The sequence below is a fragment of the Lactuca serriola genome, chromosome 9, assembly GCF_051521515.1.
Source record: "Lactuca serriola cultivar US96UC23 chromosome 9, Lser_US96UC23_V15, whole genome shotgun sequence".
In the NCBI taxonomy this organism is placed as follows: domain Eukaryota; kingdom Viridiplantae; phylum Streptophyta; class Magnoliopsida; order Asterales; family Asteraceae; genus Lactuca; species Lactuca serriola.
This window is the reverse complement of record NC_136416.1, coordinates 171,367,486-171,385,361: the sequence shown is the minus strand read 5'-3', so window position 1 is coordinate 171,385,361 and position 17,876 is coordinate 171,367,486. Positions and strand designations below refer to the sequence as shown.

The following is a 17,876-nucleotide window of genomic DNA, read 5'->3' as shown; positions in this document are numbered from 1 at the left end:
TCTAATACCATTTAGACAATCTACATACCAATTCATGACAATCTTCATTCATACTTACTTCCAAAATATGAACGATTGTGGATTGTTTGAATAATTCGATTATTCTAAATAAATTCACTTATTCTGGAAGTCAAAACATGCAAAGTGAAACAATAGTTAAATATTTAACATAAGACAGTAACTTTACTTATAAATAATACTCATTTATTTATTCATCAAATGTTAAATTACATTTATCTATTACAAGTTTCTAAAATCATCTAATCTAATCTAATATCATCTCTCAGCCCAATACTCCTAGCATGCTGCAAATGCTTAACCCTACTCAGTCCCTTCGTAAGCGGATTTGCTGGGTTATCTTCTGATGATATCCTCCTCACCACGAGGTGTCCTTCTTCTACTCGATGTTTAATGAAATGATATTTTCTGTCATTATGATGAGATCTACCATGATCCCTCGGTTCCTTGGTCAAGGCAACCGCTCCTTCATTATCACAGAAAATCTCCATAGGCTCTTTGATGGTAGGCACAACTCCAAGATCACCAATGAAGTTCTTTAACCATATTGCCTCCTTCGACGCTTCGCTCGCTGCAATGTACTTTGATTCGCACGTTGAATCAACTAGGTTTCCTGCTTGGAACTCTTCCAAGTTACTGCTCCTCCATTAAGGGTAAAGACCCAGCCCGACTGCGAACGGTAGTTGTCTCTGTCGGTTTGAAAGCTGGCGTCACTATACCCTTGCACCTTCAAGTCATCACTCCCTCCGAGGACTAAAAACCATTCCTTGGTTCTCCGAAGGTACTTAAGGATATTCTTTACCGCAATCCAATGGGCTCTGCCAGGGTTCCCTTGATATCTACTAACCATGCTCAAAGCAAAGGCTACATCAGGGCGAGTACAAGTCATAGCATACATGATTGAGCCAACTGAGGAAGCGTATGGTACTCGGCTCATTTCTGCTATTTCGGCTTCAGTACTCGGACTTTGAGTCTTACTCAACTTGGCATTACTTTGTATCGGTAATTCTCCTTTCTTCGAATTTTCCATACTAAAACGTTTTAGTACTTTATCTAAGTAAGTGTTCTGACTAAGTCCTATTAGTCTCTTACTTCGTTCTCTCACTATCCTTATTCCCAAGATATAGGAAGCTTCTCCGAGGTCCTTCATCGTGAAGCACTTCCCGAGCCAGGACTTAACTTCCTGCAGAGTCAGGATGTCGTTCCTTATGAGTAGTATGTCATCGACATAAAGAACGAGAAAGCTAACTATGCTCCCACTGTCTTTGACATATACACACGATTCATCTTCGCTTCGTACAACTCCAAACTCTTTGACTTTCTCATCGAAGCAAAGATTCCATCTTCAAGACGCTTGTTTAAGTCCATAAATGGACTTCTCAAGATTACACACTCTATCTGGATGCTTTAGATCAACAAAACCCTCTGGCTGAGCCATGTAAACACCCTCAGCCAACTTCCCGTTAAGGAAAGCGGTCTTGACATCCATTTGCCAAATTTCATAATCATGAAATGCGGCAATAGCTAGCATCACTCTAATAGATTTTATCTTCGCAACTGGTGAGAAGGTCTCATCATAGTCAACTCCAGGAGTTTGAGTAAAGCCCTTCGCAACCAATCGCGCCTTATATGTGTGTACATTTCCATCCACTTCGGTCTTCTTCTTGAAGATCCATTTGCACCCAACGGTCTTACGTCCGGGCACATTATCAACCAAATTCCAAACTTAGTTGTCATACATGGACTGGATCTCGCTGTCCATTGCCTCTTTCCATTTTTTAGACTTCGGGCCTGCCATGGCTTCCTTAAAGCTATTAGGTTCATCTAGATTTATTAGTGTACCATCACTAATATACGTGTCCCCTTCGGTAGTAATATGAAAACCATAAAACTGGGGTTGAACTCTAACTCTTTTGGAACGTCTTAGAGGTAAGGACTGGTCAATAGGTTCAACCGGAGTTTCCTCCTTGGGTTGAGTGTCAGCGGTAGAGGTTCCTTCATCTATCGATTCTTGAATCTCTTCAAGCTTGATTTGCCTCCCACTGTCTCCTTGGCTTATGAGTTCTCGCTCTCAGAAAACTCCTCTCCTCGCAACAAAGACAACATTGTCCTTCGGTCTATACAAGAGATATCCAAAGGATTTCTGCGGGTAGCCGATGAAAATACATCGCTCACTACGAGGTTCGAGCTTGTCGTGAGTATCTCGTCTTACAAAAGCCTCGCAACCCCAAACCTTGATATGTGCTAACGAGGGAACTTTCCCTGTCCACATCTCGTGAGGTGTTTTGGCAACCTTCTTAGTAGGGACTCGGTTAAGGATATGGGCGGCAGTCTCTAAGGCATACCCCCAGAATGAGATAGATAGTGAAGCACGACTCATCATAGAGCGGACCATGTCTAACAAGGTTCGATTACTCCTTTCTGTCATACCATTCAACTGCGGTGTCCTAGGCGGTGTCAATTGTGAAACTATTCCACACTCTTTTAGATAGTCGTGGAATTCAAGACTTAGGTACTCTCCTCCTCGATCGGATCGAAGCATCTTGATTTTCCTGCCCAATTGATTCTCCACTTCATTCTTGAACTCTTTGAACTTTTCAAACGTTTCTGACTTTTGCTTGATTAAGTAAATATACCCATATCTACTATAGTAATCGGTAAAAGTCACATAGAAGCGGTTTCCATCCTTTGTGGTTGATCTAAAGGGTCCATATACATCGGTATGTATTAGGTCCAATAAACCCTCACCCCTTTCACATGTGCTAGTGAAGGGTGACTTGGTCATCTTTCCAAGTAAACAAGATTCGCATGTGTCATCTTCCCTAAGGTCGAATGACTCCAACACTCCATCCTTTTGGAGTTGGGCTATGCGCTTCTTGTTGACATGTCTAAGACGACAATGCCACAAGGATGCTCTATCCATACTATTGGAAGAATCCATGCATAAAACATCATTTCCTAGGTTATCTACAATCATAACAGTTTCATAAATTCCATTACATGGTATTGCTTCAAAATATAAGACACCATTCAACTTTCAAAGACGATCGACATACCTTTGCATCTTTTGCAAGTGTACAGTTAGAGATTCTCCATGTCCCATTTTAGCGGAGATCATGTTAGTGAAAATCTCGTAACGCTCGTGCCTCGCGTTCTGATGGTATCTCTCCAATAAGTCTTGATGCATCTCGTACGGGTACATGTCCTCGTAGGACTTTTGGAATTCGGCGTTCATTGTGGATATCATGATGCAATGAACCTTCATTGCATCATGCTCATGAGTTTCAAAAGCATCCATTTCAGCCGGAGTAGCGATTTCTGCATTGATCTTCTCGAGCTTTTCATCGAGGACATACTCCTTGTCCTCGTAGCGAGCAATTGTGCGAATGTATCTTATCCATTCGCTAAAGTTCGTTCCATCAAAAGTCACCTTTTGGCAAAGGCTCATCAATGTGAATGAACTAGCAGCAGCGTTGTTTGCGTTCGACATCTACAAATAGAAAGGACAAAGATTGATTAGAATTTGAATCCCTAATAATCACTCAATAAGAAAAATTAGGGCTAGGATCCAACAACATTATTTACATATTAGAAAAGGGATGCCGTAATCCAACATGCAAACAATCTGAAGGTAAGTGAATGATGATTCACTAATTCTCCACCATGAAAACCTAACTTTAAGTTCTAAATGTATTGAGAATTCCTAGGTTTCGATGAGATTCATTGAACCTTTCAATGGCATGTTTAAATCTCGATATGCCCCTCTCGTTTGTGACTGGGATACCGAGGATCACAAAGTGGGTGTGAATAACCATGCAAATGTACATGATGCCTTCATTGTAACAATCACCTATTCGATGTGCCGGTAAACCACACACGCTCCATCGAACTATGATAAACAATGAATCACCCTTTGCCACCTATGCTTAGAACCAATTAGTGTGATGGTAAACCACACACGCTCCACTAACTTCTTAGCAAGGGTGCAAAGTGTAATTTCATGGGATTGCATCAATTCACTTTTCCTAAAGTAACTAGGATTGGGAATTTGAAAAACATGTAGTTACTTTATAGGTTCATTATACTTATTAATGAGGAGATAGAGTTGCCCTATCCTACCCGTTCGGCTAACGACCCTCCACCGATCAAGCAAGCAGTGGGTGTGAGTGTACACCCATTAAGCGCCATTTTATAGGCAGCAACCTTATACCCACCTTATAGACCGGCTTCGTGAATGAGGTCTACTAACGGTAAGACTAACATTTTAATTATACATACATATATATATATATATATATATATATATATATATATATATTAATCTTGTAATATTATATTAGTATAGGGTTGAATTTTAAACTTGTAAAATTCTAGGGTTTGAAATTTGAATTGTCTAAATTAAACTTTTAATCACAAAAAATAAATTTCAAAACTTAAGGACAAGTTTTAAACTTTTCAAAACATAAGGGATCAAATAACAAATAATCCAAATTAACATTTAATCACATAATTATCCATATTTGATTTATTTAATTATTTCTTGCAAAACAATTTACCAATTTAATAAAATAATCAATCAATTATCACATAAGGAAATTATTATTCAATTTATTGGTAAATATCTTTAATTAGGTCAAGGATATACTCAAATATATATTAAAATCGGATTTATATTGACCTATTAAAATAAAGGCAAGTTTCCATAAGATAAACAGCAAGAAATCCCGAACTTATCCAACACGTGTGTGGTTAACCGACACACTTACTTGGACTAACAAAGGGTAGGAATGGGTAACTCGTAAATTATAATAGACCAATCTAATTAAAAACTTGTATTTCTGAATTGTGAATTATTGTGTTGGGTCCTAGCCTATATATTTTATTTGGGTGTTATATTAAGGATTTCCTATCTAATTAAAAACTTGTATTTCTTCTTTTTCAGATTTTTGGCCCAAACACCTCTTCTGGCTCAATCTCCAACAAAAAAACTCCTCAAACCCACTCTCGCTCCTGAACATTTGTGGGAGGGTCACTTTTGATGGATCTAATTTCAATCATTGGATCAGAAAAATCAGAATGGCCCTATCGATATGAGGATAAGGAACATATTCTCGACAAGGAACTCATTGAGATAGATGAAGCCACTGCTACTCCCGAAGAAATGGTTGAGTATATGCAAGGAAGCAACCAAAGTGTCATGCATTATGGTGGCCACTATGACTCCCGAGCTGTAGCGGTTCTATGAGGACTTTTGGCCTTACGAGATGTGCCAGGACTTGATGGAAAAGTACCATCAAAAAGCACGTCACGAGAGGTATGAAGTAGTTACCTCATTCATAACAACCAAGATGAAGGATGGAGAGTCCATCACGACCCACCTGTAAAGGATGCAAAGGTATATGGATCGTTTGCTCAAGTTGAATGTCAACTTTGATGAAGAGTTGGCTATAGACATACTCTTGCACTCTTTACCTCCCTGCTATGATCCGTTCAAGATGACTTATCATCTGAGCAATGAGGAAGTCACCTTGAGCAAACTTCAAGGTTTGTTAAGAACTACTGAAAGTGGATTAAAAGGAAAAAAAGTGTTGAATCCACTCCTGCTGCTACCCCAGTCCTGGCTATTAGACATGGAAAGGGGGAAAAGAGGAAAGCTCCATCAAAGAACTGGAAGGGAAAGTCTCATGATGGATCTTCTTCTAGTGGATCCAAAGCTAAAATCGATTCTACCCCTCCCTCCTCTGATCCAAAAGAAGCAACGTACTTCTACTGCCATGAAAGGGGGCATTGGAAACGAAGTTGTGCGACGTAATTGTAGGACATCAAGGATGGGAAGGTAAAGCCGACCTTCGTAGATATTTATACTATTCTGTCTAAAGCCTCATCACATGCTAGTTCTTGGGTCCTTGATACATGATGTGGTTTTCACATTTGTTCTGACTTGCCGAGACTAAGAAGAAGTAGGGATATGGAGCATGGGAAGATGAACCAAACAATGGGCAATAGGAATTCATCTCCTGTTACCAAGATTGGAGTTTACCCTTTGGTGCTTAGTAGTGGGTTAGGTTTAGATTTGAATGATTGTTGCTACTCGTCAGAAATGACGAGGAATATTATTTATTTTCATGGTTTGTACAGAAAAGGATTTAGATATTCATTTAATAACGAAAGTGGTTCTATAAATGCTTATTATAATGGTACTTTTTATTTTGAAGCATTTCCTTGTAATGGTGTATATGAAACTATGATGGTTGTAGATAACTTAGGAAATAATGTATTGTATATTGATTCGTCTAATGTCTTAGACAATGCATGCTTGTGGCATTGTCATCTTGGACATGTCAACAAGAAGCGCATTGCCCAACTACAAAGCGATGGAGTGTTGGAGTCATTTGACCTTAGGGGAGATAACACGTGTGAGTCTTGTTTACTTGGAAATGTGACTAAATCACCTTTCACTAGTATTGTGAAAGAGATGAGTGATTGTCAGATCTCATACACACAGATGTGTGTGGGCCCTTCAGATCCACCACAAGGGATGCTAATCGCTTCTGTGTGATTTTTACTGATGATTACAGCAGATATAGATATATCTACTTAATCAAGCATAAGTCAGAGACCTTTGAAAAGTTCAAAGAGTTTAAGCAAGAAGTAAAGAATCAATTGGGCAGGAAGATAAAGATGCTCAAATCTGATAGAGGTGGTGAGTATCTTAGTATCGAACCTTGTTGGACATGGTTCGTTCCATGAGAGTCGAGCTTCGCTACCAATATCATTCTGGGGTATGCCTTAGAGACTGTCGTCCATATCCTTAATCTATTCCTAACTAAGAAGGTTGTCAAAACACCTCACGAGATGTGAACAGGGAAGGTTCCTTCATTGGCACATATCAAGGTTTGGGGTTGTGAGGCTTGCGTAAGACGAGGGGATCACGACAAGCTTGAACCTCAAAGTGAGCGGTGTATTTTCATTGGCTACCCACAAAAATCCTTTGGATATTTAAACTACAGACCTAGTGATAACATGGTCTTCGTAGCAAGGAGAGGAGTTTTCTGCGAGAGGGAACTCATATTCCATGAGGACGGTGGGAGGACAATTGATCTTGAAGAAATTCAAGAATCAGTCGGTGAAGGAAACTCTACCACTAACGTTCAACCTGAGGAAGAGATTCCTGTTAAACCAATTGATGAGTCGTTACCTCTCAGACGTTCTAGTAGAGTTAGAGTTCCACCTGTATTATATGGTTTCCATATAACTGCAGAAGATGATATGTTTATCAGTGATAGTATACTGATAGATTTGGATTAACCTATTAACTACAAGGAAGCCATAGCGGGACCTGAGTTTGCAAAATGGAAAGAGGCAATGGACAGTGAGATCCAGTCCATGTGTGACAATCAATTTGGGAACTTAGTAGACAATGTACTAGGTCGAAAAATAGTTGGGTGCAAATGGATCTTCAAGAAGAAGACCGACATGGATGGAAAGGTGCGCACATTCAAGGCACGACTGGTTGCGAAGGGCTTTACTCAAACCCGGGGGGTGACTATGATGAGACCTTTTCACCAGTTGTGACATCCCCAAAATCTCGGCCAGAAAAGACCGATTTTCATTTATGCTTTTAAATAATTTCAGAGTAAATCCTTTTGATTTGAAAGAGTTGCGGAATTTGTTCCCAAAACAAAACATGATAAAATAATATTTATCAAAGCATTTCATCAAGAGATGCATTTCATTATATAATCAAAACTCGGGATGTCATGTTCCGATACAGACCATAAAGCATAAACGATAAACATTACAAGTCATTCAACAAATATATATATATATATATATATATATATATATATATATATATATACAGACTTGTAAACAAAACAACTTGATGATTCAACCATCTTATGCCCTCGCGCCACTACCTGTAATACAATTAAAACTGAGTGGGTCAGGCTTGGGAGCCTGGTGAGCATATAGGGTTTTCAACCCACAATAAATAAGTTATATTTAATTTCACCAACCAATCACTATCCCGATTACCCATTCCCGTTATCCTCACTTTACGTCCCTAAAACAACAACTATCTCAAGGGACCTAATCTAGGATTTTCATCGGGACGGACATCACTGCTAAGGGATTTCCTCAACAATATATATCCTAAAGGCAACCATGAGGGGGATAGAGTACACCGGTGAACACATCGTTCACAACACCTACAGGTTATGAACCTGCTAGCGTTCCACTGGACTGTCTAGAAAGAGTCCGTGGTCGTTATCCATACTCCGCTGAATAACTAGATCAACAACAACAACAACATCGAGGCCTCTCATCTGTTTATTACACACCAACTATCTACCCATGTTCTACCCAACATATTAGTAGATAAGAATATATATTTTCATACATAGTTTAAAACCTGTATATCATTTTCATTCAATATATATTCCACATAACAGATGAGGCATACCACATAACACGTATTTCATAGAAAACAAATCAAATCTATGAGATAGAATAAAGTGAATATCCATTCACGCATATAACCACAAAATATACACATAACAAGTATATCGTATAAAATACTTCATAGTTACACGTTAGAAGAAAGTAACTACACCCTCACACATATAAACCATAATTTACTTAATACACTCAACCCGTACTTGTATTATTATCGTGTTTATGAAAGGTAGTATACACTCACTTGATCAGAAGATGATCGGACAACACTACGACTTGCAGAAGTAGTAATCCTCAGCAGATCTGGAAGATCTCTACAAAAATCGAACTTCTCGCGGGCAGAGCTTCGACTCGGGAACCGCACTTCTCGGGATCTTCGGGATGTCGGGACTTGCTTCGGGTCTCGGGGATATTACCGGGGCTTCGGGGTACTTCTGGCACGCAAAACGATGTTAAACGGGAGAGAGAAGAGAGAAAATAGCTACCATAAACGGCTGGCCCTTCAAATCTATTTATAGGGAAAATTTGGCCCTTACCACGTCGTGGCAACCTTGTTCCACGTCGTGGGCTTGGTCGTCACTGCATGCGTCATCCCAAGTTGCATCTGGGGGACTTCCGGAGGTGACAGGACACTTGCCACGTCGTGGTCTCTGACAGTTTTGGGGTTTCGCGCCCCGAACTTCAGAAATTCATAACTTTCGCATACGAACTCCGTTTTCGACGTTCTTTATATCGCCGCGAATGTGAGATTATGCTCTACAACTCTCGTTTAGACTCCATTGGCTAATTGTGACTTTATTTTTAATATATTATAAGTATATTACTTATATATTATCTTTAGTAGGCCGGGACAGGAAAACTCCGTTCGAAATTCATAACTCCTTCATCTGAACTCCGATTCCGTCTGTCTTTCCGTCGTTGCACTACTATCAATGAGATCTTCAATTCTCATTTAGATCACTAAGGATAGATATCTATCTACCTTAAATTCACTATTTACGTCGCGCTGGGTCGTGCCGGTTCTGTCGCGAAACTTCGACAGGTCATAACTTCTTCGTTATAACTCGGATTTCGGCATTCCTTATATATTCGGAAACCTCATTTCGACCACTACAACTTTATGTAAAGATATCGGACTTATCTTATACTTTACTTTTGACGCTTATTTTTATTCTTAATTAATCAAACCACATAATTAAGCAATTAGGCACAAAACACATAATACTCAAATAATATACTTCTATTATTTCAAAACGGGTTACAAAAGTTAACCTAGACTATTAAGTAATGGAGATTTATTTATGAGTATTGTATACTATCTTGTGTCAATTGTTTACTATTGTTTCACTTTTACATGTTTTACTTCCTGAATAATTGGATTGTTCAAATTATCCATAGTCGATCATACTTTGAAAGTAAGTAGTGAATTAAGACTGTCATGAACTAACTTGTAGATTGTCTAAGTGCTTAGAAATAGCAAACGTTTGCTGCAACATTCATGAGTACTCCTGAAATAGGATTTGAGTATTGGATTAAACCCACGCTCATTTGAATTACTTCATGGAATTTATCACGAGTAATTATGAGACGATAATATTGTATAATCTTTAAACCGAGATATATGAGTTGCTGTTTATGAGTTGGTTGTGCATTGATAATGCGTAAACGCATCAGTAACTTTATGTTAAGCATATAAGCCAAAGTTTATTTGTTCCTTTTATCCCAAGGGGTAAAAGCGATATCTTGGGCCCCTCGATAATTTTATGTTGACTTATGTGTCGGGCCTGATCAAGACTTAATTGATGTGTTCAATTAAGTTCGTTTTCAAACAAATCTAAAATCGGGAAACAAATTGGTGGACATCGAGAATGATTATGTTCCATGTATTTGCCTACATGATATCTTGCAGAATAGAGGATTATATGATCTCTTATCTAAAGGATTGACTAGGTGAGAGTTCGACAGCGGATTTTGAAAGCTACGATTGCTAATCAGATTATGAAGTCATACTTGCAATTATTGTTATTAGACTTATCTAAGTGTGAGACTGTTGGATTAGGCGTCTAAGCACATAACTATTGGTATGTGCTTGATTTGACAGTAGCATGATCTTTTTGGGTTGCCTTCACCATAGCAACTTGACATGATGACTTTTGGAGAAAGAGGTTAATAAAGAATTTATTAATATATTATAAGAATATTATATTAATTAGAAATCATATTAATTAAGTAGCACTTAATCAGAAATTAATTTGATATTAATTTTGGGATTAATGGAATTGATTAAAAGAATGGAGACTGGTTTTGCAAATCAATGATAGTTGTAGAGTTAGGCTGATGGACTCCTTTAGAAGGGAGTGGACGAAATCTATAGGAGGCCCTATAGAATTTAGTCCACGGCTGTTATTGTGGAGATCCATGGACTACTTAAGGCCTAAGCAAGGAAATTAGGGTGGGTTTCCACCTAAAAACCCCAGCAGCCTCGGCTATATAAGGAACCCCTAGCATAACATTTTCGGCCCCCATGCTTTCTTAGAGAAACCTAGCCAAAAATTGTACCACCTCTCTCCTCAAATCCTTTGCTATTGGTGTTTGTGACTCCATTAGAGGTGCAACACTTGAGGCACTAAAGCTTTCAAGAGTCAAGATCATCCAAGGAACTCTTGTTATTACTAGATAATAAGCAATGTAATCTTCTAACCCTACTTTTTCATATAGATTTTGAAATTGTATTCTAGTATTCGGGTTATTGCTTTGGAATTTCTATTTGCATGTATAGCTAGTGGAAAACTTAGATCAAAAGCAATTAGGGTTGCATGATCACATATGATGTTGCTATGCTAGAAACCCATCAACGTGGTGGTGGTAGTCGTGGTCGGATGTTCAGTTGCAACGGGCGGCGGTTGCCATAGACTAGCAATGAACTTCGTTGTGGAGCCAATTAGTGGCTTCTTCGGTGCTGTGTGGGTGGCTTCCCTTCTAGTGTCGACGGGCCGCTTCCATCGAGGGACTGTATTGGTCTAGCCGGGTTATTGTCTTCACCTTCCTGCCATATCGATCCTTTATCCGTCATCTTCGGCGCCTAATGTTGCGAAGTGGGTTGTGTCATACTGGGTGCACGTCCGGATGGCGCCAACTGTTGTGATAAGTCTCTGGCTTGACTTCGTCTCCTTGAAGAAAGGAACGAAAGGGCCTAAGAATCACAACAAATGAAACAAGATCGTCAGTTATCATCCAGGAGGCAATACCGGAACGAGGCTCCGATAATCAAGTTAGTAGGTTTCTTAGAAGGTGATGGGAAATAGGGTTAAAGTGAAAGGGTTTTGTTTTTTTCGATCCCTTCTCTTGGAGGAGAAGAGACCCTTTTATACTTGTGGTCAAGGGGACAGATCCCCAACAATATCCTCTATCTTTTCAGATTTGCTAGAGGCAGGTGGCCTTTGATTAGTAGATTGTACCCCGTGAGTTGTTATTTTCTATAGGTGTAGGTTCGCCAGGAGCGACGCCTTGACCGCTACACCTGTCGCTCTGGGAGGAAATTGGTACTATTTTATCCTAACAATGACCTTGGCGCTTGAGCGCCAAGGAACGAGTACGAGATCGCGAAGGCGAGGGCGAGGACGCAGCATTAGACAAACATTGTCCTTTGCCCAAACCGTCTACCAGATGGATGGTTCCGTTAATTTCAATGTATTCTTGGTGGGATACATCATCAACTGGTTATGTGATTAGACTGGTAGATCTGTAGGACTACCTGTGTTGTTGATTATTATGATAATGTTTATATCGATATGTTATGGTTGTAGTTTATTGGGTTGAGGCGGTCAAGTTGATACTGAAGGCCAAGACACCCAGGGCGTTCTGGATAGACCGAAGGCCTGCGAGGCGGTCCAGTCAGGCTGAAGGCCCAGAGAGCGGTCTAAATAGGCTGAAGGCCCGGTGAGGTGGTTTAATCATGTTGAAGGCTCTGTATACATGTTGTTGTTTGTTATGTTTATGTAGTGGTACTTTGGGGGAAACTCACTAAGCGTTGGCTTATAGTTTTAGTTTTGTTTCAGGTACTTCTGAGGATCGTGGGAAAGCAAAGGCGTGACCGTACACATCAATGGTTTTATGTTGTTGGATCTTGGGAGAATCTGAGTTTAAAAAATGTACTTGGGAACAATGGTTATGTAAACACTTTTTGAGTAAATTGGTTGTTTTTGAAAAGTTTAAATTTGTTGTGATTTTTGAACGTTACATTCTTTTCTTGAACAAACCAACTGTTGAGATAATAAAAGTGACTGGTTTTTCAAAGAAAGAAGAAACAAAGGAAAGACGGAAAGTGTGCAGATTACTTTATTCATCATCCAAAAGTGCCTTAAATAGGCTAACATCCAGCCAACTTACACAAGACTAAGTCACCAACACTCTACATTTACTAAAGACTCGGTAAAAGGAAAAACAAGCACAACTTTAAATACTAAATAATGGAAAATGACTTGACATGGTAATTACATTTTCGCCTTGTTCGTGTTTACAACTTTGTTTATATACATTTGACCATTTATCTTGTTAAATGTGTTCACATATAACCATAGTAAGTGACAATGATAATATGTAAACACATTTAACAAGTTAAATGATCAGATGTGTACAAAAAAAGAAAGTTGCCTAAATGTGAACATTTTTTTTACAAATTTCTTAAGACTTTTTTTATAATTTCTTACAATATTTCTATGATATTTTTTCCTATAGATTTTTCTAATACAATGTTTTAAACTTTTCTTATAAATTTTTTTAAATTTTTTTTATACATTTATGTAATTTTAATACAAGTGCTTTTAAACCAAATATTTTATAAATGTTTTAAATTTTTTGTACAAGTTTTTAACCTTTTTTTATTACATTTTCATACATTTTTTTTATAACTTTCATACAATTATTTCTAAACTTCATTTTATAACATTTTTAAAGTATTCACAGATTTTATATGACAATTTAATATTTTTTATAACATTTTAAAATACTTTCGTTAAATACTAGTTTAAGACGTTGTATTAAAAGAATTAAAATTTTATAAACTTCCAATTAAAAAGTAGTAATAATTTTAGAACATTTATTTATATAGATTTTTTGGTTTTTATTTGCTACGTAATATTTTATTTTTCATTATTTAAAAGATCGTCCATACTTATTGTTACATTTTTAATTTTATTGTTTGATACTATTTATTTTAAAAATATTGTATATGCTTAAAAACAAAAGAAAAAAAAATATATAAGAGGCCATAAAAAATATTTCACAAAACAAAATCATATTTATTAATTAAAAATAAAATTTAGAATTGATCAATATTTAGGACAATATGGATATTTTAAAAATAACGTTTAAAAAAATACAAACAAATACGAAAAATAAGATCGCCATTAAAAATGGGGAAAATGACTTATCAGGGTAAATAACTTTTCATTGAGTAAATTACACTAATGGTCCCTATGGTTTGGGGTAATTTGCACGTTTGGTCCCTAACTTATTTTTTTAACTCGGAAAGTTCCTATTGTTTGTTTTTGTTACGCGTTTGGTCCCTACTATTTGTTTTTATTACGCGTTTGGTCCTTGTCTTACCTAAAAGGACTATTATTTAAATAGGGAAAGATGATGTGGTAGGTAAGATAAGATGAGGGGGTGGGATTGGGGGTATATTTATTTAAATAAATTAAAATATCAAGGGAAAAATAGTTTTTTTAGGTAAGATAGGGACCAAACGCGTAACAAAAACAAACAATAGGGACTTTCCGAGTTAAAAAAATAAGTTAGGGACCAAGCGCGCAAATTACCCTAAACCATAGGGACCATTCGTGTAATTTACTCTTTTTCATTTTGTTCATACTTAGACAATTTCTTTTTATACATTTGACCATTAATTTGTTATATGTGTTCACATATTATCGTTGTCACATGCTATAGTTGATGACAATGGTAATATGTGAACACATAAATTGTCAAATATGTAATAAAAAAAAAATACCTAAATCTGAACAAAACGACATCGATAATTACCCTAGTAAGTCAATTTTTCTACTAAATAATAACCCATGAATGAATTACTTCTAAAGAAAACACAACATCCATTTATTTCCCAAAAATCCAATCACCAGTTTTGACTAACGTCGGAATTTAAATCTAACATTAAAAACATGATATACGTTATTTGGTCATATTAGCCAATAGTTATTATTACGTTAAATTACAAATTTAAAATGTTACTTTAGTGTTATTCAAATAGAATTCATTAGTAAATTAAAAGAACCATGTAACTATTTTTTTTTTATTAAGGGCGTGTTTGGCAAAAGTAGCTGTTAGCTGGAAGTGGGTAACGGTTAGCTGGTAGCGGGAAACTGTAGCTTTTATTTGTTATATGAATGTTTGGCAAAAGTAGCTGGAAGCTTTTGAAATATATAAAATTACATAAATGGACAATTGATTAAAAATAAATAAATATATAAATATATTTTTAAGGGTAATTATGGAAATTGATTTCAAAAGCTCAGGAGCGTTTTGTTAAACGCTACATGAAGTAGCTTTTAGAATTGGAGCGTTTTGTTAAAACTAAAAGCTAAACGCTCGTACTGCCAAACGAAGCTTTTTATTTAAACTAGAGCGTTCTATCAAAAGCTAAAAGCTAGAAGCTCCCAAACGCTTCCAAAAGCTCCGTGCCAAACATGCCCTAAATGTCAAAATTATCAGGTGTCTTTGCTTATTTTTAAATCTTACAGGAGAAAATTAATAGAATTGGTATATACCATTATCGATTTGTACCGACCAAAATTGTTGGTAGTCAAGTATATTGGTACCAAATATGTTTGGTACGGTATTGGTAGCAAAATTTTATACAAATTATAGTTGGTACAGTACACGGTTTAAAAAAAAAAAAAGAATCTATACTGTAACATATTCACCCCTAATTATCTAAGTTTTATATAAAATCAAATAGACCATTATAATTTTAATGTATAAAATCATATTCTATTATATAATTTGCAGCAAAAGGTACTTATGAGTTTTTTTTTAACAGAAACAACTCTATACTATAGAGAAGATGTCGGTTTATTTTTTTTTACAGAAACGATTTATATGTTTAAACAAATTACAAAAATAGTCTACACCTAATACAAAATTTGCAAATTACTTCCCTGCCCCTCCTCATAATATATTGTCATATTTTGTTTCTACACTTTTTTGTTCTCACCCTTTGCCCACATAAATTTTATATATTTGCAGGTTTGCTACCAATATTTTTGTAGTTACGTAATTTCGATCTTGCATGCACCCCTGCGAAACGAGAACCAAACAATTTCTAGTTCTTATGAAAATAAAACTATACATAAGTCAAAATCGAACATATATGGGTTAATGGGCGCAATGCCTACAAAGTTAAAAGCAAATATGGTATTTCTCTTCTTTTTTTTTTTCTTTTTCTAGTTTTATGTTTTTTCGTTTTTATTTTTATGTGGTGGTGGCTAAATTACTTAAATCAATATTATCCAAATTCCAAAGTAGTGGGCCCAACTATGTCAATAAAAGACAAGGCCCAATTATCTAAGATCCAACCCAACAACACGAAACGTGTGCAAAGCACGTGGCACCTCATCCATCATACTCCACCACCCAATTATCTAATCTTTTAACTGAAACAAACAGCCATCCACACAAACACACACTCTCTCCATTTTTTCCTCTTTGGTTCAATCGAGTTGTTCATAGATCAGTAGATGGCTGGTGTCCTCGAAACTCTTACTGTTCCCCGAACTTCCGGCTTTCCGTCGGCGTCTTTGTCTCCGATCGTTTCTTCTCCTTTTTCTCGGCTCTCTGGTCGCCGGAATATTATAAAACTGCCGGAATCAAGAGGTTTGAGAATCCAGTCGTTTGGTTCTTCCGGATCGGTGAGCTTGAGAGCTAAATCTGGTCGCCGTGGAGCACGTATCGTATGCGAGGCTCAAGAAGCCGTCCAAGGTTAGAATCGTACACTATGCACTTGTTTCAAATCGAATCATGTTATACTCTTTTGACCTAGTTTTTTTCTGTAGCTATCTGTTGTATTAGTTATCGTTATATCAATTTCTATATCTGTAATGCGTAAAAACTCTGTTTATGCTCGGAAGACGAATCATCAGATTATGTTAGCAATATTAGATTGAAATTAGGCGCTGTAAATCGATTCAGCTAGACGGTGTGCTGATTTGTAGAATTAAAGTTGTTCAGTGTACTGATTCGTAGAATTTCCATATAACACCTACTTCTTTTCAAACAAAAGAAATGATTTACATTTTGTTTCAAATCTAACATCAGTATAATCTTGCAGTGCTTCCTGTCACTGATGCAACATGGCAATCACTAGTCCTTGAATCTGGTCTCCCTGTAATGGTTGAATTCTGGGCTCCATGGTGTGGGCCATGTCGTATGATTCACCCAGTGATAGATGAACTTGCAAAGGAATACAATGGGAAGCTCACTTGTTACAAGGTAAATACTGATGAGAGTCCTTCAATTGCAAGCCGATATGGAATAAGAAGCATTCCAACTGTCATTATATTCAAAGATGGAGAGAAGAAAGATGCTGTCATTGGTGCAGTTCCTAAATCAACCCTGTGTAGCTGCATAGAAAAGTTCTTGTAGAGGTGTTGTTATGTATATACAGTTCTAGATTTGTTCTTATTTAGTTCTATAATCTGTTTCATGATGTCTACCTTTTGATGTCATGAAGCAGATGCTTTGGCCTTTGAGCATCATCAATAATTTCCCCGTATAGTTGGATCTTAATGTATTTTCTGAAGCCAAACTGCAAAAAAACCATTTGACATGTTTATTGTTTTCTTTTACTCTTTCTCAAAGTCAAAACCATTTGCATCTTCTTCAAGTGGTTTGTTGAGGAAATCAGACTTATTTTGCAATTATTTTGAAAGAGATAACATTATTTTGCAATTAGGAAAGAGTAGAAGAAACTAGGTGGTGGTGTTTGTTAATATAAAAGTATCAATAATGATAATATAATAAACAAATACCAAATATTAACAAAAAGATTAAATTAGGATAAAATTATCATTTCACACTCTTTTACTGTCAAAACTTTAACGAAATCCAATTTAGCAAACACCACCGAATAAAGTAAAACTACAAGGACTTTTTGGGCTGAAATTCATATGTTTTGATAGACAACAAGGACCAAATATGTACTTTTCCCTTATTTTAATTTTAATTAAGTAAGTTGTAAGAGTTAAGAATTAGCCATGTGTTTAGCGAAAAGAAAAAAAAAAAAGATTTGGTCCATTAGAAAAATGTTGCAAGAAATGTGTTTATGGGCATGTTTTACTATAATTTTGTTTTTTTTTTATCAAACTGAAATAACTAATTTAATTGTA

General features: G+C 36.6%; 1 protein-coding gene across 1 annotated transcript; it reads left to right on the top strand.

Moving 5' to 3' along the window:
- Window positions 1–16,130: 16,130 nt before the first annotated feature.
- LOC145073289 (uncharacterized) lies at window positions 16,131–17,317 on the top strand. Its single transcript, XM_079019840.1, has 2 exons — window positions 16,131–16,470; window positions 16,820–17,317. The coding sequence occupies exons 1-2, from the start codon at window positions 16,230–16,232 to the stop codon at window positions 17,131–17,133; spliced, it is 555 nt and encodes a 184-aa protein (XP_078875966.1). The 5' UTR covers window positions 16,131–16,229; the 3' UTR covers window positions 17,134–17,317.
- Window positions 17,318–17,876: the final 559 nt, after the last annotated feature.

What these genes read in the sequence shown, in the direction of transcription:
- LOC145073289 (XM_079019840.1), top strand. Translation starts at nt 16,230, where the DNA reads ATGGCTGGTGTCCTCGAAACTCTTACTGTTCCCCGAACTTCCGGCTTT. An exon ending in GGCTCAAGAAGCCGTCCAAG is followed by an intron (nt 16,471 to 16,819) that starts GTTAGAATCGTA and finishes ATAATCTTGCAG; the next exon opens with TGCTTCCTGTCACTGATGCA.